The sequence below is a fragment of the Anser cygnoides genome, chromosome 15 (genome assembly GCF_040182565.1).
Source record: "Anser cygnoides isolate HZ-2024a breed goose chromosome 15, Taihu_goose_T2T_genome, whole genome shotgun sequence".
Lineage (NCBI taxonomy): Eukaryota > Metazoa > Chordata > Aves > Anseriformes > Anatidae > Anser > Anser cygnoides.
Genome location: NC_089887.1, coordinates 72,850 through 99,256, shown reverse-complemented (window position 1 = coordinate 99,256; position 26,407 = coordinate 72,850). Strand labels below are relative to the sequence as shown.

Sequence of the window (26,407 nt, the reverse complement as noted above, 5' to 3'; positions counted from 1 at the left end):
GGGTCCCTTCCAACTCAGGACATTCTATAATTCTATGATTCTGTAATGTATTAGAATGAGGAACCAATGTATGCCAATACTGAAGCCAAGCTCTGTTTTCTAAATGTCTTTTAATGTGTTGGTTTGTTGGCGACTGGCTGCATACGAAGCATCAGGAGGAGCTGAAGACACTCATGGTAGGGTTCTACATTTTAACGGCTTGAACCTAAAAGTAGGCTGCCTCAGACGTTGGTGTTTGTGAAAAACAGTCATATGCCATTGCTTCTCCTGATTTCAGGCATCCAGCATTCATAAGGAAGTCCAAACAATCAGGCATTCTTGTTTGGTGATCTTTTTGCTCTAAGATGGCCAGTGATACTAGGGTTTCTTCGTTATAAGTAAAGAGCAAAGAAATCACAGTGAATCAGTGATGCAGACATTGACGTTGTTTCCCTTAAGAGACATGTTTTTCAGCACATTCACATTAAAGAAAAAACATTCTTTAGAAACAGTACCTCTTTTCCGTCTCATTGCCCACATGCTCCTTGAATCTGTGAAAGACATATTTTGACAGTTTGAAAGGTTCTAGACTAGGCTTTGGGGTTTGCCGCATTTTCTTTTCCTTTTTGAGATTTTTCTTCTTGGAGGACACTTGGGGTCTGGGAAGTTCTTGAAATGCTATGTAAATGCTATAACTACTTACATTATAAACCTCCGTACCTTTCAAATTCCTCTTCAGAGATCCTTGTTTTAGTAGTAGTATTTTGGAATAGGAGATAAGCTCCTTGAGTATGTCTTTTGAGAGAGCAGTGCCAATTGAAAGTAGAGACTTTTGATTCTCATGAAGACAGAGTATTATAGTTCCACCTCTGGTATTTGGTTCCTCACCTTGTTTCTTCATTGTTTCAAAGTCTGCCTAATATAATTTTGCTATAGTATCTTTTTTTTTTTTTAATAAAATAATCCATTGTATTGGTTTGCCATTGTCGAACCTCTGTACAGCTTATTTTGTTAAAAGGGTGTAATGACGTTGTCTTGGGTTTTTGGTAGTGATTTTATACCACTAATACAGTAAGTTTTAGATTAGTAGTGGTCATTTCTGATCTTTCGCCGAGCTTGTGGCTGCTTACCTGAAAAGCAGCTGTAAATGCTTGCAGAAGAAGTATTCCATTTCCTCATAATGATTGTCATTTGCTACTATGTCTCCCGAATGTCTTGACGTACTTTTATTGCAGAACGGTACAATGAACCAAAATGCTTTGGCTTCTTTTATATGATCTAGTTTTCTGTAAATATATTTTGCATCTCCCTTCAATCTTCACTTTTCCAAGGTGAAAAGTCTTAAGGTATTTAATTCTCCCTCATGTAAGTGTTTTTCTGCATTTCTGATCGCCCTTACTTCTCTTTCTATAACTTTTTTCGTTCTACCATTGTAGTCCCAAACTCATATGTGGCAGTGGAATATCAGAAATTAATAGCATATACAAAATGTCAGCACACCGACATGCAGAGGTACAGATGGACATTGCTGGTACAAACATTGGTTGTGTACGTAAAGCCAGCACTCTGTCATGTGTCGTCTTTGATTAGTTTATGAGGTTATTCCTTATGTCTATTTACTTGCTTTAGTGCAAGAAATGGTGTGAAATAGTCAATTTAATTTTTTTCCAATTTAGGCTTGTTAAGACCTAGATTAAATGACATAATTTTGATAGAATAGGACAGTTTTTTTTTTTTTTTTTTTTTTGTAAGACAGATAGGGTTACTGTAGCTATACAGTTTAGCAGTGTTATTTTCTTTCCCCATTCCAGAGAACTTCAGGTGCAGGAATCTTTCCAGAATGGGCAGCTAGGATGCGGTGAAGGTATTCCAGATCTGCAACCAGGGATTTTAGCAAGTCAAGCAATGATTGAGAAGATCCTTACTGAAGATCCAAGATGGCAGGGTAATGTTACCCTGTCTCCTTTCTTCGTTTATTGATGTTTGATACAATTTGTTGATACTCAGTTAACCCTGAGAGAAGTTCAAGTCTTTTTTATAATAGAGTAAAAGATTGGTTTAATAAGTAATATGTGTATTTGTGAACAATTTGTACAGTCTGTCCCATTTATATTCAGATTGTATATTGGAAATGTTTTGAGGATGTCTAATAGGTCTCCTTCAGTTTACTTAATACAAGAGTTGCTAATCTGTGTCAATTGAATAAATGTTCTTAAAGTCAGTAGAAGCTCTGTCTTGTGCTAAGTAGTAATAATGATTAGAGTCTTCATTTTTAAATTGCTAACAGACTAGTTAATGGACCTTTATTCTTTGCTGAGCTTGACTAACAGGAATGAAGTAGAATGTTAAACAGAAAATTGGAGGAGGATATTAAATTATGAAAATGTCTTGAAAGCATTACATTATGTTACTTAATTTCAATTGTCTTGGTTTTCCTAAGGCTTTCAAATTTGGTTCTCATGTATCTTGGTTTAGACTTGCATATTACGCTGCCAAAGATGTTAGCATTAAAAGGATATTAGCAGAGCTCTTGCTCAAATGTTACTTTAGAAAAGATTGCATGGTACAGTTACTTTCAAAAATTCATATGGGGACAGTAACACAGTAAGAGGTCAAAGGAAGGTGTTGTCTCTAAGGAAACTGAGGGAGATAATTGCATGATACTTGTCCCTGCTATACATTTTGAATCTACTAGAAGGTGAGTTCCAGTCATTTAAGTACTAATAAAGTATAGACCATAGTTGTCAGCTCTAGATCAAAAAATACTGGAGTATTTTTGTGTAGTAAAGTAAAGTAAAAAGAAGGCAAAATTGACCCAACAATAAGAATTCTTATTGCATTCTTTGCATTGTGATAGGCCTATGGTATATAATGTTGTACGGCTTCTTTCAATCCTGATTATGGTGAGATGGCACATAATCACTAGAGATTGAAAATAATCATGCAGCTGGTGACTTCAGCTTTGTATTCTTAAGTTTTAAATGAAACAATTTAAAAGGACGGAACAAAGAGTAGACTCTGTGTGATACTCTGTTTAGTAATCTTTGGTGCTTAAAAGTATGTCATTAATGACTCTTTGAGAATGCTTTGTCTAGTTTTCCACAAATCCTGCAGGAATCTTGTAGTATTCTGCAGTTCATTTTTGAGAACGTCTCAGAAGGTTTGCTGAAGTCAAGATGCATGACATTGATTGCTTCTTTATATGTACATCCATTTTCCTACCTTAGGAAGGAGTTAGATTGGTTTGACATGATTTACTCTTCACAAATCCATGCTGGCCAATAGCTGAAGTTTACCTCCTAATTTATGGTCTTGCTACATTGTTTTTCTAACATTTTCTGGTTTTAGACAGAACCTTGTTTGTCATCTCCTAATTCCTCCTTACTTGAATCAAAGATGTAGAGACAGAAGCAAAGGTAGAGAAGAGACTCTAGATTTTGTTCAGGAAGGTTTTACTGGGTAGTCTTAATATGCCTTAACATGAAAGTAGTTTTGGTGAAATAAGGACTATCAACACTAAACTTAAGAAAAATGCAGATATAAAATTTGAAATGGTTTTAGTGTTTGTCTTACTAAAATTTGCAGTGCAGTTTCAGGTATTCATTTTTAAAATGTTGAATGCGTATAATGAGAATTTCTGGATAGTTTGTCTGCCGATAGGTTAGTAGTGCTTTATCTATGTACTTTGTTGAACAGTTGCTGTTGAATGTAAAAGTGATGAAGATTACTTTGGATGTTGGCATATTGGACTGTATTTCAAAAATGCAGATTGTATATAGTCTTATAAGAATGCGTGAATCTGTGATTCTTTTTTTTTTATTACAAAAAAAAAGTACGATATTTAAGCTCACTCACTGAAGACACTCTGAATGCAAAATGTGTTGTTTATTTCTCTTAATTGTTGACCTGTTTACAGACACAAATTTTGTATTAGCTGGCTACAAGACAGAACAGTGCACCAAGCCACCCAGACTCTGCCGCCAGGGTTATGCATGTCCACACTATCACAATAGTCGAGACAGAAGACGAAATCCCAGAAAATTCAAATACAGGTACATAAATATTAAGAACAGAATTTTGGTCAGTCAAGGTAATTGTTAATGGACTGATCTGTTTGGTTTCTTGTACTATGCAATTGGATATTCCTAGTGGAATAAAAACATGTCTTTCCCAATAGACTTGCTAAAACTTTTTTTTTTTGAAAAAAGCATCTGTTCAGAATGATCAGGCAGTTCTGAAGAATAAAACCATGAAACAGTACTGAAATTTTCCTTCTTTCCTGTGAAGAATGAAAACAATATCTATAATTCTTAGCAAAAATTGAGAATCACTAGGCAATACCTTCTTTGATATGAAAAAAAGAGTTATAATTTCTGGTATTCTTCTTTTTTTGTTCCTAAATTTTTCTGTTTCTGAGCAGTATTCTTAGGACCAAAATTTAATGCATTGCCTCACTAACTTTTGGAATGAGCCTATCATTCTAAAACACCGGTTTCTTTATTGATTTGGTATTCTTTCGTGCTGTGGTGGAAGATTTAGAATTGGTGTGTGGTGGAAGATTTAGAATTGGTGGGTTTTTCTTGACAGTCTCAGGACTGTCCATAAATTTCACCAGACAGAAGAAAAACGGAATCCTACTAGCTTATCCTTCTGTCAAAGAATTTACAAAAAGCCAGTGTCTCTCAGAATTCACAACTTTCTAGGTCCCATAAGCTAAGATTCTGAGTTTTAATGGAAAATTTTTTGAGACTTCTGCTAGGATGTAGATAAAAACATGCTCTGGACTTCATTTTTTCTAGGTCCACTCCTTGCCCCAGTGTAAAACATGCAGATGAATGGGGTGAACCTTCAAGGTGTGAAAGTGGAGATAGCTGTCAATATTGTCATTCTCGTACAGAGCAGCAGTTTCATCCTGAGGTAACAACTATGTTTCTACTTATTTTAGCGTTCAAGGAAAAATAAATTATTTGTGTAGTAATAAGTATCAGTACTAATTTTGTGATTTAGCATCTTACTCTAGTTTGTTGGATGATCTTTGGGTTGTTATGCAAGAGCTAGTAATGAATATAACAACTGATTTTTTCAGCGTCAATTCAAAATTATTTATGAGAGATTTATTAAAGATGCTTAAAATAGCTCTAAAATAAAGAGCTTACAGAACTATTTTTATTTTAGTTTCAAACACATAGTTTCATTTTCCATGTTTGTTCTAAGGCAGGAGTTCAAGGAAAAGAATATTTTTTTTTACACTGCATATGCTGAAGGGGAATTCTGAACTGAGAACCATTATTTACTGAGCCATGAATCACTCTACTGATGTTGAAAGCCAAAGACCCCGATGATACCAAGGCTTGGGAAAACAAAAAGATTCCACTGCTATTTGCCACAGACTTGCAGATTCCTGGAATGAATTCACAAAAGAATCTATGTACCGTATATAAGTTCTTAATATTGTTCTATTGCTAACATTGTTCTAGTATGTCAGCTTTCTCCCAGCCTAGTGAGATCCTGGTACAGCAAGAAACGGAACCTGGATCTTACTTGCAGCTTACATAATGACTACTTCCTGAACAGTCAGTATTACTTTTTTTTAGTTCTCATGTGCCCATTAGGTTAAAGACATTTGAATATTAGGACGATTTGAATATGAGAGATTTCCAAATGAAAGCAGTATGTTGGAAAAAGCATATTGTGGATTTTTTCAGTTTTGTAAGCTGTTCTAGTATATTCATCATTTCTCCTGCAAAATTTCTTAAAGTGATGTAAATGACTTTGAAAAATTTGTTGTTGGTGTTTGACTTGTTTCCATACCACATGGAAAACCAAAGCAGTTTGAACAATGCCTTGCTAAAACGCCGTTGTTCATATTTATTATTACTACAGAAAAAGGTTAAGAATCTCATCTCCTGTTTACTTTTCTTACAATTCTGCTCTTCTATTTTAGTTTTTAAAAAAACACACAAGAACTGAGTTTCCTGAGAAAACAGTGTATTGCATATTGCTATTAAATATTAAGAACTCTTAATTTAAATATTTTAAAACTTTGACTTTTTTGTCACTACATAGCAAATATGTGTAAGTTAACTATGCTTCTGTTTTGTTTAGATATATAAATCTACAAAGTGCAATGACATGCGTCAGACGGGTTACTGCCCACGTGGTCCATTTTGTGCATTTGCACATGTTGAAGGTAAGTAAGAGAACTGTTATTTTGTATCAGTGTTCATAAAAGTGCACAGTCATTTCTAAGTATCTGTAACAGAAATGACTTTCAGTCGTTAATTTTAATGTATAAATAGCAATTGGTGTCACATGTTTTTAGAAATTCATTCCGTGTTTTCCAATACACTCTGTTGTCACGGGAGCTTGCTGCATTTGCATCAAATTTGCAGCAGCAGTAAAACAGGAAGTGCTTTTCTTTACAAATGCAGCTTGTCCTGTTAACACTTAAAGCTTGATTTGTCAAATGTATACACACGTTTGAGTTTTGTTAAATACATGCGTTGTCCTATTGAAACCTATGATAAGCTTCAAAACAAATAAAGGTCCGGTCCCAGCTTACATTTTACCTTCTGCTTCAAGAGATGAAAAGAGGCATTAGGCGCTCTACCAATTCCGGAAAGCCCCAGATTTCTGTGATTCAGTAGTATTTAGCTTATGATTCTGTAATGATGAGTAGTGGCAGTTTACCTGTTCAAGGCAAATGTGATGTTCTGTACAACCATTTATTGCATTACTTGTTTACCTATGTGGAACAGGTAAAGGAATATTTTCCAGCATTCATACATGTATCTCAGCATCTTTTGTCATTCTGTGTTGAAATAAACTGGGGAAGCATGTGTTCCCTACAGTAGCATTCTTTGTCTTCCCACAAAGAGTTCCTCAGAATCAGCAGAAACGTGGTTTTTTTTTTTTCTTCCTCCCCTTCCCTCCTTTCTGAAGACCACAATGAATTTTACTGTTCCTCCAAGACAGATTTTCAGGAGCTTCAGTGATCTCCATGATACAGGCCACCACATGAGACTGCTGCTGTTTTTTCAGGTGCAACTCCCACAACAGCAATCCATCTCTGTGAAAATACAGTTAAACTTGGGGGAGGTTTACACTGTAGAGTTTGTAACTTCCATGGATCAGGCCAGAAACTATGATGTTTACTCTTCGAAGGAATTAGAATAGTTGTAGAAGCACACCTTCCAAATTTAATGTGTTTCTTTGACTTACTGTCAATAAGTAGCATAGCAAAAACTAAATGTGGCGTTACTCCTATATTCTTTGAAAAGAGAAAGGAGAGATTATTTTTCTCTTGAAACTTTTGGAAGGCACTCTTATACTACGTTCTTAGGGTGTTACGTCTACTTAAACTCATTTATAGAGTACTAGAGGAGCATGTGGTTGTGTTACGAAAAGAAAATTCGTGAAGATTTAAAAGAGAGTGGGAATCAAATAGTGTTTTTTCTATGACAGTGTGAGGGTCGGCTGGACATGAGATAGCTGACTGGACTTGCTCTGGGCAAGCAGTTATGCCATGAAATGATACTTAGCGAAAGTGAGAATAAATCACGAAAAGTGAGTGCATCTGTTTCTGTCTTCCCAACCGTTCTTTTCATACTCATTTCGTAAGAGGAACAGCAGTGATCTAGTGACATCTTTGCAATCCCTGCAGTTTCTTTTTCCTTTTTTTTTTTTTTTTTGGATGTGGCTGGACTGGACTCGCATACATAGTGGTACTTAATACAAGCTCTTTTTCATTTTTCATGTGGATGTCACTGCCTGATTTTTATACTTCATAAAATAGTGAAGATATTTGATAAAGCACTGGACCATATACTAAGAGGCTGATGGAGTAACGATAAATAAAATGATAAGAAAAAAAAGCACCTCATCATTAGAAACTGTCCTCAGCTTTGTTATCTACCATGTAGAGAAGTATTTCCATATTTCACACTCTCATCCTGTTTCTGACAATGGCTTGCACTTCTGTACACTAGCAGAGTTACTTACTGTCTGGGAGAGAAATGTTAGCGTTTGATTTTTAAATGTAGTTCATTGTTACTCCTTCGAAAATGCAATAGTGGCTAGAGATGAAAAAAATCTTACAGTATCTTTAGAGTTTATTAAGAGACTCTGTTTTCAGTTCTGACTTCCTTATTTTGATATATTGTGTGCTGTGCATTAATTATGAGGTGAGGAATGCCATTAACTGTAATTGCTGACTAAAGTAAAGTAATTTTTCATTAACTCATCATTTGTATGTAAATCTAGAAGTCTAAATCTCCTCTATATATTTTTAATTTTAAAGAATCAAGTATCTGAGATGTTTAAAAGGTTAACAGAGTAGTCTTTGGGAAATTGGGAAGTAATTGTTCGGTTACCTTGAGCTGAATTTTCTGGTATCAAAATTAATAAGTTATTGGTTACAATTTACATCTGAGTTAACAGTGAACTTTCTCAAAGATTATTATTCATTTTTAAGTTAAGCACTGTAAGTACCAGCTTCTCTTTATTTATTTATTTATTTATTATTAAGTGAAATGTTTCTGGACTGGAGAGAGGAGAAAAAAAAAGGCACAACCAACTCAGTGATTATGGTGCCACTGTTACATTCCAGTCAGGAGTTAAAAAAAATATATATATATGTTTTTAAACTCAGGAGTGATAGACATTCTGGAGAACAAAGCAAAATCTATAATATGGTAAAACATTTGAGTTTTGATCTACCATCAGTTTTTGATGAAGCAAGAAAAGTATCACTACAGTAGTTCACCTTTGTTTGTAGCCACAAATATGTAATGATGAATTATATTATTCTTACCTTGTCTTCATGCTTATATTTAAAGAAAAAGAGACGTTTTTTGTGTGTGTGTGTGATAGATGTTTCCATGTGATAGGTGTTTTGTTTGGTACTAGGTATGTAATTGTGAAATTCACACAGTTAAGTATCAAACCTCTGTGTAATTTGTTGGGGATTCCTTCAACAGAGGACACCATGAATGTAGTCATACTGCAAACTGGTTGTCAATCAAAGCCAGGCGCTCACCTGTTTTCAACAGACAGCATAGGAATTGCAAATGAATGGAGCAGCAGTCTTAACTCCACAAACAGCATTACAAATAACAGTGGGCAGTCTGGAAATGTAAGTGTAAATAATTCTGGAAAAACTACTACTAATAATCACTGTACCAATATATAATTGTTTATTTTATTTCTTAAACGTCTGTTTTTATTTCTTTCTACTTCATCAAAAGAGAAAAAATCACAGCTACAGTAAATGTCAGGCAGTAATATTTAACTGGTTTTGGAAACCTAAATGGAATGTCTGCCCAGGGCACCAGGTTTAATTATGTATTATGTGTGTTTTCTGTTCTTGTTTTTTGTCTTAAAATGCCATATTTTGAATGCTACAGTGAGGAGTGTTGTTGTTAATCAAATATACAACTACAAGACAGCTTAATGCACGTGTCTATTTTTTCTATAGGAGAGGTTTCATTCATGGAAGATCTTGAGTGATAACGGCCCTCTTCTCTGTCCTAATTCATTAATGTTACGAATTAAGTGATGTCCTACCCAATCATACTTTACCTAAAGCTTCTTGCAGTGATGCAGTACAAGCAGTGTGTTGGGTAGTAGAGAGGTGTTTGATTACAAGGGTAGTAAATGCAGTCTATGTTAGCAAATTTTATCAGTAAAGGTTGGGGGAGAAGAACTAGAAAGGTATCTTGCGGAACTTTCATGATCTTCCTTTTAGTATCAGTTGGAATAGATCTTTTTGTTCGGTTTGCTGCAAAATACTTGTTGTTATTTAACCCAGCAGGCGGCTAAGTACCACATGATCACTTGCTCCCCCACAGCGGGATGGGGGAGATAATTTAAAAAAGGTAAAAATGCAAGAACTCATGGGTTGAGATGAAGGCAGTTTAACAAGAAAGAAAGATAAACAAAACCACAAGTAATGCAAAATGCAATTGCTCACTACCAGCTGACTGATGCTCAGCCAGTCCCTAAGCAATGGCATCCTCTCCCACCCTGGCCAACTCCCCCTGGCTTTTATTGTTCAGCTGATGCTCTATGGATATGAATATCCCTTTGGTTAGTTTGGGTCGCTGTCCTGGCTGTGTCCCCTTCCAGTTTCATGTGCACCCCTAGCCTTCTCGCTGGCAGGGCATGAGAAGCTGAAAAGTTCTTGGCTCAGTGTAAGCATTGCTCTGCAGCAACTGAAATATCGGTGTGTTATCAGCATTATTTCATCCTAAATCCAAAACACAGCACCATACCAGATCCTATGAAGAAAATTAACTTTATCCCAGTCAAAACAAGGACAATAATATATAAAGATAGCAACATCTTTGTTTTCTTTCTTGATTTGATTTTTTTTCCTAACATATTTTTAATAAGTAAATACATTTATTACCAGAATTTCATTTCTAGGTTTCCAGAAGTGTTGGTCTATCCTGCTTGGTTAGAAACTACATGAAAGGACATAGTTTAAATAATGTTTAAAAGGAACTGTAAGTAAATAGAGCAGTTGTTAAAACTCCTGACTTTTTCGTGTAGCTTCATTATGGTGTCCTGTAGATCAAGAATAAAGATACCAGTATGCCAGCGTTTTATCTCAGGACTCCAGTGCAGAAGCCCACTGGCTATAAGGTTCTGAGAGAGCGTCCACCTGTTTATTTGGGAAGCTAACTGTTGTTGCTAAGGTTCTGAAACTTTCAGGAGAGACTCATAAATACATCTGTTCTCCCAGAAACTTCTTAGCCTGTCATGAATGATTTCGTTACAGCTGAAAACGCTAACTATCCTAATGTGCCTTCCAGCCATGAGAAATCTTCCTCCATATACATGCATTTTTCTGTTATAGTCATTGGGATTCAGATTAACATTGTGTACATTTTCCATTCTGTTTCCGGTAAGAGTGCTTGCATTACTGTTCAAGTGTGAAAGTGCAGAAGTTGACCCTGCTGTCTTTCCAGTACTTTCTTCTTGAAGTTTTATTGCAAGTGGCCATCTTTTTCTGTTCTCTGGCAAAATGTCATGCCATTTCTTTCACTCGATTACTTACCTACACTTCCATTATATTTTTTCTGGATATTCAGTTCCTGATTTCTTATTACGAATTTGGTCTTACGTCTTTATATGTTTAATCCTTGAGTTTTGTTGCTTGCTTACTTTCACCGTCTGCATCTGCTGTAACCTGCTTTCTATTAGTATTACAGTAGTCACTGTATGCTTTCCTACCTCCCCGCATTTTTCTCTACCCTGGCACCATGTTTACATTCTTGGTTTGTGCTTTTCTCTCTGTTCCAATAAGCTTTGTCTTTCTGTCTCCTTCAGCTTCATTCTCATCACCATCAGATGCTGCTCCCAAGTGAACTTAATTTTAGTGATTTTAGTGTTTGTTTTTTTTTTTTTCACACCATAATCAGACTTTCTCACTTCTTTTGAATCTTCAGAACTAAATGTCTCTATTCATATTCCAAAACTTCTCTCACATGTACTGCTGTATTACGCCGGTGAAGTAACCTGCTATTTTCTTTACTTCTAGAGGAGAAGGGTGGTGTAGTACTTAGAGCACAGACCTTGGGCTTGAGAGACCTAACTCAGTTCTCTGCTCAGTCATAAAAAACCTCCTTGACTCTGAGCAAGTTGTTTAACTACCTGTTGCCTAGGTCCACAGTTTGAGAGTTTAATACTATTTCCCTTTCTATAGAAATTATTAGAAGAATGAGCCCATTAAAAATGCTGTACAATCCAGGTTGTTAGTGAGGAGGCCCTGTTTTAAATAACTTCTGTAAACTTATACTTTCATTACATTCTTACATGTTCATCTAAGTATTTATAGTTTCCCTTCCTCTCTCTTGCACTATTTTTCCTTCTCATGCTGATATTACACTTATTTTGATGTTAGTACTGACATTTGCTTTCCTGTTACTTGTGAACAAAAAATCCCTTCTGATACAACATTTGCCCTCATGTTAATTGTGAACAAAAAGTCCCTTCTGATACAAAATGCACGTTCATTCATCGTCTTGGCATCGATATTGCACTAAGTTGAATGACTGTTTCTAGTGATACATTTCTTGACATTTCTTGAATGTTCTTTTTATCTTATTTGTGCAAAAAAAAGCCAGACATGTGAGATACAGGAGCAGTGGTCTTAAAGGTATCCTGTATCAGGCCGTAAGAGATGACTAAATATTTGAGAAATTATTCCTTGTCAGGTGAGTGGCAGTGTAACCTATCATGATTTCTCTGTGGAGTCCACCTACCTTTGAGTCATGGAAGAGATGCGTTTTCAAGCCTGGACAGCAAGGTGGAGGGCCCTGATAAGCGTTGAAATTAAGGGCCAGAACATCTTCACCAGACCTGGAGGAGTCTCTCAAAGATGAAAAGGAGGTGGCCCTAAAATTCTTCCATTTGCTTTCTCTGCCTTAGGAATTACTTTTGTTTAATGACCTTAGATAATGACCAGGATCAGGTATTTTTCCTAAATATCGTCTCTTCTTGCCCCCTTTTGGTAACAGGATATTAGCCTGGGTCTAATCCAACAGCACATATTATTACATTTATATTAGGGGAATAAATGTGCAGTATAGGGGCAGGCAGAAGATAGGAATAAATTCCAAATAATAACTTCAAACCAAAAAGACGTACTTTATATGTAAACTGTCCTGTAAATTCATCCTAGGCTTGAAATTCAAAGATTTTTTTTTCTTGCTTGTATATTTTAAGCTACTGTGGATATTATATGACCCATTTTTTTTTTAACATATTCTTTGCAAGTTGGGTCACACAGAATTTGTGTTACTATGTAACGTAGTTACTAAAACTTAACTAATGTGTTGGTTTTTTGCCAGAAAATACAAAAGACAGAGTAGAGGCTATCGCTATCTACTCTCATCATGGTTGACTCTTCAGAGTTTAAAACCAAAAATCTAAACATAAATGTAATCAGATAATGCTTCCTGCAGCTTAGGCGGTTGAGCAATATTTATTTATTTATTTATTTTGTGGCAAAACTGCACAAATTATTATTGTGTAAGCTCTTAATGCTTGCAGCTCTCTCTGTAGATGTTAATGCTACCGTTGATACCTACTGTAACAAGAAGGGTCATACGAGTGGCACCTTATAATCTTATCTGACGGTATACACCATCTCATAGCATCTGAGCTTGACCAGTAGTTCTGTACCTCAAGCCCTTTACTTCTGGTTGAAAAAGAGCGTAGTTCCATATGTAGTTCTGTTGTCTGCAGGTAGCCCTCCAAGATAAGTAATACATAATGACTATCTTCCTTCCTCCCTTTCCCCTAGTCTACATTAGGTCACATTGTAAGGGAGTAACTGCGTTGCAGGGGAATAACCGTGATGTACATCTTCCTCTGCCTGGAAATTAATCTATGTTGCCTGCCTATCTGAAAATGTGGATGTGAAATTTACATCTGAGAAACATTCTGTGCAGATAAGGGAATTCACATCCTTAAATCGAGTCTGTAGCTTATCTAGACTAGTAGTATCTTAATTCTGGTGTTAATGTGCCTTCACTGTCTACTCATTTTACTTTACCTGCTTGTCCACTGCATTAAGGAACCCTCTGCTACCAGAAATATGTTTTTAAATATTCTTAGAAGATGTAACTATATTGTTCATAATAAGTTTTCAAAATCTTTGGATATGGAATTGAATACCTTAACAAGTTTTTGGCAACAAAACCAAAACAAAACACCACAGGTTTTTAATTTCACTTAAGAGCAATGTTTTTTTCCTGGCAGTGTCCCTTTTTTTTCTTTTTTTTCCTTTTTTTTCCCCTTCAGTTTTCTCTCTAGGATAAACAAAGGATTTCAGTATTTTTGAATGAAAAAAAAAATTGCTAACTTTGTAATCCATGCACAAGGCAATCCTCAGTTTTGGATTTGCAGTGAATGGTAACAGAAAGAGAAACATTATATGCTGTAACTAGCTTGTGGTCAAAACATGAATTCTACAGCCTTTGACTTCAGTAGGAATTTTGCCTGAATAAACCTCGGCTATCAATTTAATTATTTTTGCTGTGGTGTCCACTCTTGTACTTCTGTTGTCTGTCAGGCTGTATGTATGTTTCACTCTTACGTAGGTAAGCTCTCTTTGGATTTCAGAAGCAATATAATTGCGCAACTCCATGCAGATAAGGTCTGCGACAGCAGATTTTACGTAGGAAAAGGTGTGAGTGAATGCATAGGTAATAATACTCAGTGGCTGTAGGGCTTACATTTGTTGAGATGTTTATTCTGTCCAAGGTTAAGATGACCTCTAGGTTCATGTGTGTCCTCTACCTGATTTAAAGGAATTTGAATCTGAAGTTCCTGCTGCCTAGGAGGGACATCTTGAGGTTATGCTATTCTAGGGAGAGAGGTGTCTCATTTTAAAATCCTGATTTGTTTAAAATACTTTCACATTCTTTGGAGCATAAAGTAAGAGTTAAGGTTAACCCTAAGTTGAGAGTTTAGCAGTAAGCTATATAGTTATTTTCAGTCTGTCTGATTCAGTGTGTATTTTGTCTTTAAACAAATTAAAACAACTTTGGTGGCAGAATTTTATTCCACTATTGTACAGAGCATTGACTAGTTCAGGTTCTTGAAACTTCACAGACCGTGTTCTGAATCAAGTGCAGGAGGGATTGAAATGTGTCTCATCACTGAGTGTTCTCACCACTGAGAGAACTGAGTCTAGTTATTAGCCTGGCTTAAAAAAAATTAAAGAGTTTATTTAAAAAAATGTAGAAACAAGCAGTACCCACAGTTTCACTTGAACACGTTTATTGTAGGAATCTGCCACCTGACTTCCTAAATTTCAGGTTCATTGGAATTATACTTTGAGTGAACATATTGTCCAGGCCTACTTACAGAGATTACACCTTCACCTTAAGCCTTTTACTTCAGAAATTTATAATTCTCTGGCAGTTGTGTATCAGAACAAAAATGTATAAATTCAGTAGTGTTTTAAATTTTAAAGTGTTGAGGATGATTATTCATTAATAAATTATTTAAGAATCTCAGAAAACAGCCTTTTGAGATATACAAACGGGCATTGATTTACTTTTTGCAAAACTCCTACTTGACTTTTTCTTATTGAACTGTTTGGCTTGATCCAGATGAGTTCTTTGAAAGTGTGAAATGTCATACAATGCTTACTTCAAACTGTAAATAAGGAAATACATGAATGAATGGAAGTCATAGTTGTCAGAAAGCAAATAATTTCTGCCTGAGAGTCATTTTGTGCATGGGGACCAAACAAGACAATATTCTGGTGTGTACAAATGCATCTTCTTTTGAAATTTGTATAATTACAATATCTCCTTGTTACTTTTGCTATCAACTACTTTTTAAGCTAAAAAAGTTGGCATTTTATTAACAGAAATTGAAATTGATCTATAATTTCAACTAATTGTGTTCTAAAGGGAAAATAGACATGCAAAAATATTATAGAGTATATTAGACACTGTTTTCTGTCTTCTACAGATTTCCTGTTCTTCAAGTCCAACTGTAACGTCAACTTCTGGTGGCAGTAGTTCTTTGTCACCTCTGGGACCTCTTTGTAGACAGAGATCATTAGCAAATGGTGTTCTGTGTTCTGAGTCTAGTACATCAGGTGTTTCTTCACCAACATCTAGCTATCCAAAAGCACCAGGTTTTGAACGAGAAGATCAGGTATGTGAATAATATGGGTGTAGAATTACAAATGCAATCTTAAGATAATTAGATTCAGAAGAAAATGTTCTCTGCCTCGCATATCTGCACTCATTTAAAACAGAGTTGGGAGCCCTCCTCTGTTGTGAGCTAAACAGTGTCAAACTACAGTTGTCACTGGCCAAGAACACCCTTGCAAAGTGTCAACTGACATGTAGTAAGTTGTAACTTTGCAGAAGCATTGTGATTGTTATTTTGAGCCCACGTAGCCTAGAATAGAGCAAGATAACAGTGAAAAAAACAAACAAAAAAACGTATCTAGTCTTGGTACGGTTTGCTTTTAATTTTTGTTGAAAACGGCTGGTGAACATACACATTATTTCTGGCTGTTGAGACTATGAGCGCTAATCTTTGATTAATTTCTGTTTCTTGTCCCACCTGCAGCTCCTTCTCAGACAAGTTCATTGCTGAGACAGACCAATGATAAAATACAAGCCTCTTAAAAAGAGAGAGAGAGCGCTCTGTAGCAGTAATTGAGAAAAGATGTAACACTGTTTAAAATCAGTTTTGCCACTTCGTTCACTATCAGTGAGCAATGTACTGCTACAAAGCATGTGTCTTAGCAGCAAAAAAGTCAAGTGCTTGCCTTTTCCTGGCCACGTTGAATCTGTTTAGAGAGGAGGCAGTGATGGACTTTGGAACTGAGAAAAAAGCATGGAGGCTTATAAAGAGGAGAGTTCCAACTGACAGAGAGTTGCAACAGGGAGCATTCACTGCAAGAGAGATTAGCAGTCTCCCGAAGGAACAAACACAACAGAACTGCTCAAAGGCAGCAGAAAGAACTGTTTTTTTTCCAAAAGAGATAGGAGCCATGCAGAGGTTACTGCAATTAAGGAAATCACTGAAAATTACTAGTCTGAAAAGAGATATTTTTCATTCTGCTCTTCAAGAACACAGTGGGCGTAGAGAAAATGCTTACAGTTTCCTTTAATTTATGTATGTTTCACTTGTTTCAAAAGTTACCTTATTATAAAATGGTGTTCAAATAAAATCTGCCCTTATGTTTGAAATTGTTTTGCTTGTTATTTGTAGCATGATTACTTAAAGGGAAAATATAGGCAGTTCCACTGAAACTTTTGGCTAACTCAGGCTTCTATCTCACCAGCCTCTTGGAGAATTATTCCCTAGCTGGTGAGCACTTCAAACATGTTATTTCAGTCACAACATAGTGCTAACATGGCTACTCAGTTTTTGGACCAGAAATAACTTGCATGCACTCAATTGTGAATGTAAGTGGAACAATTGCAACTGCCTTTCCTTTTTCACGTACATTTACTTTAAGAGCATTAAAATTCAGTTCTCCATATGGGACTGCAGTGAGGAAAACAGTCATCCTCTTTAAAGCATCGTTACAGGGATGCCACTGACCCTTCATAAACTAATTAGATATTTTATAGCAGCGACTCATTAAGTTAATATATTACATAGAGTTTTCTTGTTTTAGGCAAAGCAGCGAAGTTTCTCAGCTGAGAATCAGCAGAAAATAAGTGAACAAGACAACAAGCAGGTATTGCCAGAAGCTAAACACTGTAATATTTTGCCCTTTTTGGTCATTCATTAATGCAGTATCAAAGTTCTGTGGCACTTCGTAATATAGTCTAAGGAAAAATTACAACTAGTGACAAGACAAGAGGCAATGGACACAAACTGAAACACGAGAACTTCTGTCTGAATATCAGGAAATGTTTCTTTACTGTGAGGGTGACTGAGCACTAGAACAGGTTGCCTGGACAGACTGTAGAGTCTCTGTCCTTTGAAATATTCAGAAGCTGTCTGGACGTGGTCCTGGGCAACCTACTCTAAGTGGTCCTGCTTGAGCAGGGGGGTTGGACCAGATGATCTCCAGAGGGTCCATTCCAACCGCAACCATTTTGTGATTTTGTAGTACAGGCTGAGAACAAGAACTAACTGTCTGGGAAGCAGCACTGTGTAAAAGTGCCTGAGGGTCTATGTAGACAGCAAGCTAAATGTGAGCCAACAGTGTTGTCTGGCTGCACAGAAGACCAAACATTATCCCGTGTTCTATTAACAGGAGCATGGCAGTAGATCAAGGGAACGGGTTACTCCCCTCTGTTTAGCACTTGTTAGACCACAACTAGAATACCACATTCAGTGTTGGCCCCCAGTATTAGAATTACATCAATAAACTACTTAGAGCAAGCAAGTTCGGTGAAGGGCTGACAAGATGGTCTGGGTCCTGGAGCACTTGCCCTGTGAGGAGAGGCTGAGGAAGCAGAGCTTGTTTTTAGCTTGGAGAAAAGAAGACTTCAGGAGGACCCAATAGCAGCTTTCCAAATACCTATGGGGAGCTGAAGAAGACAGAGCCAGCACGTTCACAGTGGTGCTAGTGGGTGGACAAGAGAGAACTTGCTAAGCTGAAACAAGAAGCTAAGACTGGATGTAAAGAAAAGTTTTTCACCATTGGGAGAGTCAAGCAGTGTTTGCAGAATTTGCTTGTACACTCTTCATCCTTGGAGGTTTTCAAGACCAGACTAGCAAAAACACTCAGTCACCTGGGCTGACTTCATAGACAAATTAACTCTGATCAAGTGGTTGGACTAGATGCCCTGCTGCAGTTCCTTCCAACCTGAATTGCATGAATTTTCCTATTATCTAATGTTTCTAAAAATATTTGCAGGTTGTTTTCATTATTTTATTCTCTCCTTATTTAAAAAAAAAACTATATAATTTGCACTTAATTAGTGCAGAATGTTTGAAATTCTGCTACGTAATTAAAAAATTGTTGACATCTTTTTTTAATAACCTTTCTCTCCTGTCTCGTTTCTGTTTATTTTGTCTCTCTGTTCTGTTTAGATATCCTCCAGAATGGAGTTTGGAAGTCACAGATAGTGTCAGTCTTGGTCTGTCAAAAGAGAGGAAGGAAAGGAACCTTTGAGCAGCCCAAGTGCATCTCTGTGGAAACAGGGTGGGACAAGAGGCTTGCTGCTTGTAAATGTGTTAGGCAAAAAGGAGTAAATAGTCCAGTAGGTGTAGGTGTTTATGCTGGGGAGAAAGAGTACTAACTGAAAAAATCCATCAGCTTTGTGTGGGTGTGTGAGGTTTCTTCACTCTCACCAAGAGGCCTCGGCTTAAGATGGGGCAGGCCTAAAGGGCATATATTTTGAGTGATAATTTTTCACTAATATAAAAAGTCTTAGCATGTTGCATTGATATATTAGAGAGTATGTTGTTAATTCAGTGTAAATTTTAATGTTGGAACAAAGCTTGGAAAAGCCTATCATAGAATCATAGGATAGTTTAGCTTAGAAGGGACCTCTGGAGGTCTGTAGTCTATCTTCCCCCTTGTCAGAGCAAGGTCAGCTAGAAGAGGTTGCTTAGGACCTTGTCCGGTAGTGTTTATCTTCAGGAAGGGAGACTCCACAGCCTCTTTGAGCTATATGCTTTAGTGTTCGGCCACAATCACGTTTTTTTTTTTTATGTACTGCCGTTTGTGGCTGTTGCCTCTTATCCTGTCACTGGTGCCACTAAGGAGAATCAGGCTATGTCATATCAGGTTTAAAATTAATGAAATTTCTGGTTTTGTAATTTTTTTTAAGACTGTATCACAACAGCCTGAAATCCTTTTATATGTCATAGGTTGTATAGTTCGTAGTAAGATATATACTGTTTATTTAGATAATTTATATTTTTCCGTAAATCTGGCTGTTAAGTAGAGTAGTTTTTCCTAACTATAGCTAGGGAAGGAAGTTGGACTTCAGCTGAAATTGCAGCAAATGCATGGAACAAAAGCATTCCATTACATTTTGTATATGCTATAGAGCAGCTCTGCTACTCCCAGAAAATTTTGTGGCAGCAGTTAGTATAACATACTTCAGGCAGGACCTGAAAAGCAAGATGTCTGTTGTTGGGAGGGGAAAGGCAGTAGAGAGAAGTTGTTTGGCATTGATGAAAGGATCTTCTCTCCTTTGAAACAGATATTTATTTCTGCTTACACCAGATGATAGAATACAAGCTTGAGAACAAGATTGTAATTGTATTTGCTACTCTTGCAGAGTTCCTTGGAAATTGTCTTTTTCATTCATTATTTCAAAGTCATACTGTAAAACACAGCGCATGTCTTATATGGCGAGGATGGCCAGACATTAAAACAGAGAGCCAGAGAGGCTATGGAATCTCCATCAGCAATTAAAACACACCTGAACAGTCCCCGCAGCAACCTGATCTTTCAGTACAGACAGAGATATTTGTCTTATGTCCATGGTTCATTCTGATGGTCATTGTCAGTCTCAATCTTGCATTATGTCTACTTTTGAAATAGGAAAATTTCCATGGTATTGGTAGAAATCAGGAGAGTACTCAGTAGGTACTACACAATCATGGCTCATCCCATAGAAAGCAATGAGAGGATGTTGGATTGATTCAGTCACAGTTAAATGTTGTTTTTCTTAACCAAAAGACTCAAGGAAGTTGGTAAAACAATAAAAAGAATTCATATACTGGAGAGCTTTCACCAAGTCCATGTAGACTTTTTGAAGTTATTTGCTAGTTTAGAATGCTAGTTTAGTATTTATTACATTTTATAATTTAATAAATAATTTTATAATTTAATTAAATAATTTTATAATTTAATTTAGTATTTATTACATTTTATAATTTAACTGTATGATTTCTATGACAACAGTATTCAGCTAGAAAGAAGTAGCATAGGTACAGGTCATTATATTATGTGGTACACGTGCGTAGTGCAGTCATGTTTCTCAACTGTCTCAACTGAAGATCAGTTTATGTGCCAATTGTATTTAGAATAAATTGGAAAAAATGCAGATCAAATACGTGTACAATATGTGTACAAATGTATTATGAAATGGTACAATTACTCAGTAGATATTTTCCTTTTGAAAAGAGTCGTCAGACTTCAGCTGACTAACTATGACTGTAGAGCTCATTTGAAGTTACCTAAAAACCTTTTTTTCTGAAAGCAGAATTCCCTCATATGATAGCCATGTCCAGCCACATTAGAGAAATACACATGTTGGTAAATTATAATGAAGATTATTCTAATCTGTTCATTTAGAGGTTTCTTCTGGATTTCTTTTTGTTAGAACGAAAGTAACTTTTAAAACTACATTCTATTTATTTCATGTGTTTTCACATACGTCTCTGTAAGTATATATGTACTAATATATATATATATGTTTTGTTTTCTTTTTTTAACAGAACCATCTCGGTGTTTTTTCAGTGGTTAATCCACTTGCTTCAAGTATAACTTCCAGTCTAGCCTCCAGTGTCGGATCGGATTGTTCATCTCCTCCAACTGTCTCAGCTGTCAGTGCCAAAGCTCTCCCATTCTATTCTGGTGGTAACACAATTGAATCAGTTATAGGCAAGTCTTAACATTCAGTCTCTGATTGTATGTGGTTTGTTGCATTATTCAAATCTCCTTATTTCAATGTAGGTTCGGAACAGGTTTTTGGTAAAGACAGTAATGTTGTACATACTTTATTATATGTAATTAAAAGCAATATCTGAATGTTAATTTAAATGATTTTCCCCAAAATCATTATTTTTCACAAGGTCTCCAGTGTGAGCATAGGAATGAGTGAACAGGACATTTAAACTGTAATTTTGTCATTGGTAGCGGCCAGCATAAACCCTTTGTAATGCATCTCTGTGTGTTCCTAAAAGTAATGTCTCCTCAACATCTGTTGATGGGCTGCTGAGATCTGACTTTATATATATATATATTTGTATGTATCTATTTATATTTATATATATAAAGCACCTATCATCATACTAATAAACACTTTTTGGAACCACTCTGATGACAGGGATAAGAACAGGAGTTGGCCTATTAGTACCTCAGCACTTCTGTTCCAAACCAATTCAAAAAAAAAAAAAAATCCACAATACTTTGCTGCCAGACTGTCTGGCTGGTGTTTAATACTGCTACTCTGTCAGGGTTGGAGGGCCACCTATTATGAGTGGCAACAGTTTGCACTGTGACACCTCCAGCTGTGTGGCAGAACAGTGCAGGCATCACAGAAGGGCAGTGGGATGTGAAGGCTCAGATCCATTACCAGTCAAAACGTATCAGCAACAGGGAGCTCCTATTAGGAGAGAGCAAGCTAACTTTGCACACAGAGCATGCTGTCTCTGTGCTTGAGGCTGAGTCAGTGAACCTTCTGGACTCTTCCAAGGTTCAGAAGATCACCAGACAGAAATGCATGTCAGTTAAATGTATCATGTCAGTGGGGGACGGGTGACAAGGGGGACTGTAGGCTCAATTTTAGAGTGGGTACAGGGAAGAGAGAAAGAAAGAAGACATCTTAAATTTCCAGTTCTGCAAACAACAGCCCTTGTTTTCTGGGTACCCGGGACAGGTTCAGGAAATACTCAATTCCAAAATCTGTGTCCTTAACCCAGAGCCTTTCCCTTGTTTGCAACCAGCTAGGCTTTTTATGTGGAAAATGGTACAAGGGGATAAATATTTGAGTAACAGACACTGATTTTCTATCCAAGTTCTTAATAGCAGAGGGAAGAACTTCAACAGTAACTTCATGCAGTCAGTGTTAGGCAATTGTATCACGTTATCCTGTTCTGTTTATTATTATCATTAGAGAATGGAGATAATTAGGTATACTAAAGTGTTTAGACATAAGCACATTCTCACTCCAAAAATAACAGAACTTGACACGTGGTGGGAGAATATCTGTTCTCAACAGTATGTATAGAGAGATACAGACATTTTTATTCTAAAGAAGGAAGATATTGGCCTAACCATAGCTGGATGTTGATGGACTTAGAAAATATCTACTGACACAGTGTGAAATACAGTGAAAATTACTCAGAATCTATCTGTTCTGAGCACCTGAAAACCACAGGTGTTTGCTGGAGATTAATCAGGCGGAATGTAATCTTTATTACATCCATCACATTACTGTTCTGGGGTTACCTCATTGCAGCTTTTCAGTACTTAAAGGGGACTTACAAAAAAGATGGAGAGCGATTCTTTGCTCAATCAGATAATGACAGGGCAAGGGGAAATGGTTTTAAACTAAAGGAGGGGAGATAAAGATTAGATGTTAGGAAGAAATCCTTCACTCAGAGGGTGGTGAGACACTGGAACAGGTTGCCCAGAGATGTTGTGGATGCTCCATCCCTGGAGGTGTTTAAGACCAGGTTAGATGAGTCCCTGAGCAACCTGATCCGGTGGGTGGCATCCCTGCCTACGGCAGAGGGATTGGAACTAGATGATCTTTAAGGTCCCCTCCAACCTGAGCCATTCTATGATCCTGTGATTCATTATTTCCATTTCTGATGCTGCTGGCAAAACTTCACAGAATCACAGAATGGCTGAGATGGGAAGGGACCTCTGGAGGTCATCTGGTCCAACCCCCATGCTCAAGCAAGGCCACCTAGAGCAGGTTGCCCAGGGCCATGTTCAGATGGCTTCTGAATATCTCAAAGGATGAATATCTCCAGTAACTCCGTATCTCTTCATGTACTGGGCAGCCCAGAGCTGGACACAGTACTCCAGGTACTGTTGTATCAGCCCAGCACTTCTTTAAGTATCAGCCTTATGGCAGCACAGAACACTGGCAACTTGAAATTCCAGGGTTTGTGTGTTCTCCAGAATGAAAGGTGCACATCATGTACATTGGTTATGTAGTTTGGTCTGATGAAGTGCTATGTACTTTGTTTGACATCATATCACCGTAAGCTGAACAATGTGTATTGCATGTTCATGTCCTTCTGTCAAGAAATCTGTTAGTCTTTGAACATGTATCAAACATCTCATGCTGCTGTTGGTGGTTCAGCTGTTTGAATTCACAAATATATTGTCAGATCAAATGAATTGTTTCAAGAATACAAACTTTGAGAGTTTGGGGATGATGTGTGTTCTTGATCCACAAAACTCTGCACTTGTATCAAGAGTTCCTTTACTGAAAATGTAGTTGGTATGGCTCAAAAACCTCTCTTCTCTCAGTCGTGTAGTACAGAAGGGAATAGATGGCTCTTGAGCCAGCAGTGTTCACTCTGAGAGAAACATGTCATTGATAGCAGAAAGGAGTGTCAGGATATTTTCACCTTCTTCCCAGCCTTCTAGAGCATTTGTTGAAGGAGTTACGTCCTTCAGTTAACCCACTATTCTTTTGCTGTGAACCTCCAAGAAGCGTATGGCTCCATGTTTTCCATAACTGAACATTAGGTAGTTGAAGATACTAATTAGTTTTTCCCTTAGCTTTCTCTTTCTTGAACAGAACAAACCTAGCTCTCTTAGGTTGTCCTTGTATATTACATGTTTCAGTACCCTAGCCATCCAGGTGGCAAGGAACTGGACACACTCCAGTTTGTCAATGTCTTTCTTGCACTGTGAACTCCAAAACTGATTGTGGTACCCCTGCTGTGGTCTCACAGGTGCTTGAGAATAGTTGCTTCCCTCAACCTTCTGCCTACGCTTCTACTAATGCAAGCCAATATGCATTAGTTACTGCCATGGAGCATTTTACTGCCCATGGAGCATATTGAATTCATTAGTATTCCTAGATTTTTTTCTGCAAAGCTGCATTCTGGTCATTTGGCCACCAGCCTGTACTGTTGCAAGGGGTAATTCTATCCCAGGTGCAGCATTCTTCTATTTGCCTTTGTTGTACTTGATGTTTCCAGCAGTTCTTTTAGACAGCCGTGTGTGATCCTTCTAAGGGGCAGTCCTGCCAGCCAGCGTATCGTCTGGGCTCCTTTAGTTAGCGTTAATGCACAAACTTGTTGAAACATAGGGCACTTTTACAGTAAATATGTTTTATTCAGTAGGCTATGACAGGGAATGTTTTGTGATTTGAAAGACACTGTTTTTTCACATCCTGTGGTGTAAGTCACATGACCAGGGAGTTGCTGTGATTAGCTGGTATACTTTAAGGTTTCTGTGTTTAAATCAATGTGTACCAGAGACCAGGAGACTGCAGACAGTGAGTCAGCACTTAGCAATGGTAAGTTAGGCATTTGCTTTTCTAATGTTTTTTTGAAAGAAATGTATATAGAATATAAAATCACAGATCTTTTTCTGCAGTCTCACAAGTATATAGCTTACTTTCCTAAAAGATTTGTTTTATGATCTGGGTGTTAGAACATAAAATAAATTTTAAATTATTTTTAAATGTCAAAGTTAGAAGGAGAGGAATTTTAGTTTGCATTCTATTTAAGTAATATAATTTCATCGGCTTATGGTTAATATTTTAAGAGGTGCTATGGATTGAAAACACATTTTTGTCAAGACAAACAGTGCTGTTGGAATAAGTAGGGGCTAGTTGACTGTAACAAGTTACTATGAGATCCAAGGTCTAATTTATACTATATGTGCTAATTCAATATAATATTTTAATTGTGATATACTGAACAAGTGTTGCAAAGTAATCATTTAAGCAGTTGTATGCTCTGTTTCCCATGTCCCATTGTCATTCTATTATTGAGCTTAAGAGATTCTTGATTCTTCTGAGACAGAATATGCCCCTGCTGTCCACAGCAGCTGTTTTTATAAAATGGTTTTCAGGATGCTATTTTTATTAACTGAATATGAGTCACAACATACACATCTCATGTAAGTATAAGTTAATGTACTTTACTGTGAGTGTGTAGGTCTCGTATTTTTTTCCTCAAAGGAATTACATATATGTTAAGTTCTTTTTCCAGAGTTCTACTTTGTGGATATACAAGATGGCATTGAAAAGAAAGTGCTTTGCATAATCTGAGTAGAGCAGAAAAATAAAACATTATTGTAAAACAGAGAAGAAATACATAGTGTTCTTGTAGGAATTGGTGCATTGAAGAATTCTAAAAAAAAAAAGTAAAAAAGGAGCTGCGGCAAGAGAAAGGGCTAGGCAATAATGGGAAAAGGGGATGAATGGGTTTGGATGAAGGGTTAGGGGAGATGCAGGAAAGTTGCATTAGCAAGAACTGAGAACGCTTTGTCCTACAGTGGGGTCTGAAGCCTTTTCTGTGGTCCTTCATCTTGATTTCATGGGGAGCTGCAAGCCTTCTGTGCTCAATGGTCCTCTAGAGCTGGGGAAGAGAAGGAGTCAGGGGAATTGAGAATAAGTATGCCAATCAGATAAAACAAGCATTTAATATGGAGGCTTGGGTGGTATGTTGGACGCTGAACAAAGATGGAGTGGAAGAAGGTGTGTTGCTGTAATCTGCTCCTGTCAGATTCCAGGGAGATTGGGTGAATAGCCTGGTTTTGTTCTGATTTAAAACAAAAAGAAAGAAGCATAAGCTGAGAACATAAAAGCTTCACTTTGTGTGAAGTACTCCTGAAAAATTTTAAAAATGAATAAATGAAAATATTTTCAAAGAGATTGGAGAAATTAGAGAGATTAGATATGCAAAGTATCAAAGCAGAAAGATTTGGAGAGGAGTAAATAGGGGAGGGGCAGTAGTGAAAGGAAACCATTCAAGTGGTAATAGAGAGAAGGTGAGACCTTAACACAAGGGGATGCTTGCCAGCCTGTTACTTCACTTTGTTGTCTGTGTTAGGTTCTGGGAATGTTTTGGTTACTTGCTTTGCTTTCTGTTGGATACTCAAGCATGGAGATTTTGCCTGTCTGAGAGCCTTGTCATTTAAGGAAAATCTGTGTCTCTTCCTTTGCCTCCCATATATGTTGTGATCTTAAATGAAGAGAAGTTAAGAGGAAGGGGGAAAAATAACTCTCCATCTTCTAACACTTTATAAGCAGTGGACCTGTTAAAAAGT

At 36.9% G+C, this 26,407-nt stretch overlaps 1 protein-coding gene across 25 annotated transcripts in view; it reads left to right on the top strand.

The window, feature by feature from the left end:
- Positions 1 to 26,407, top strand: part of UNKL (unk like zinc finger) — a 62,582-nt gene that overhangs the window by 11,957 nt on the left and 24,218 nt on the right. For 12 of the 25 annotated variants that reach the window (XM_066977651.1, XM_066977647.1, XM_066977643.1 and 9 more), the window contains 8 exons: positions 1,767 to 1,924; positions 3,896 to 4,031; positions 4,779 to 4,896; positions 6,085 to 6,169; positions 8,958 to 9,112; positions 15,472 to 15,660; positions 17,144 to 17,206; positions 20,878 to 21,043. In XM_066977651.1, coding sequence (XP_066833752.1) covers positions 1,767 to 1,924; positions 3,896 to 4,031; positions 4,779 to 4,896; positions 6,085 to 6,169; positions 8,958 to 9,112; positions 15,472 to 15,660; positions 17,144 to 17,206; positions 20,878 to 21,043 — 1,070 coding nt within the window. Of the gene's footprint in view, positions 1 to 1,766; positions 1,925 to 3,895; positions 4,032 to 4,778; positions 4,897 to 5,260; positions 5,408 to 6,084; positions 6,170 to 8,957; positions 9,113 to 15,471; positions 15,661 to 17,143; positions 17,207 to 20,877; positions 21,044 to 21,070; positions 24,648 to 26,407 lie in introns of those variants that run through there. The other 13 variants (XM_066977653.1, XM_066977660.1, XM_066977649.1 and 10 more) reach the window with 9 other exon arrangements.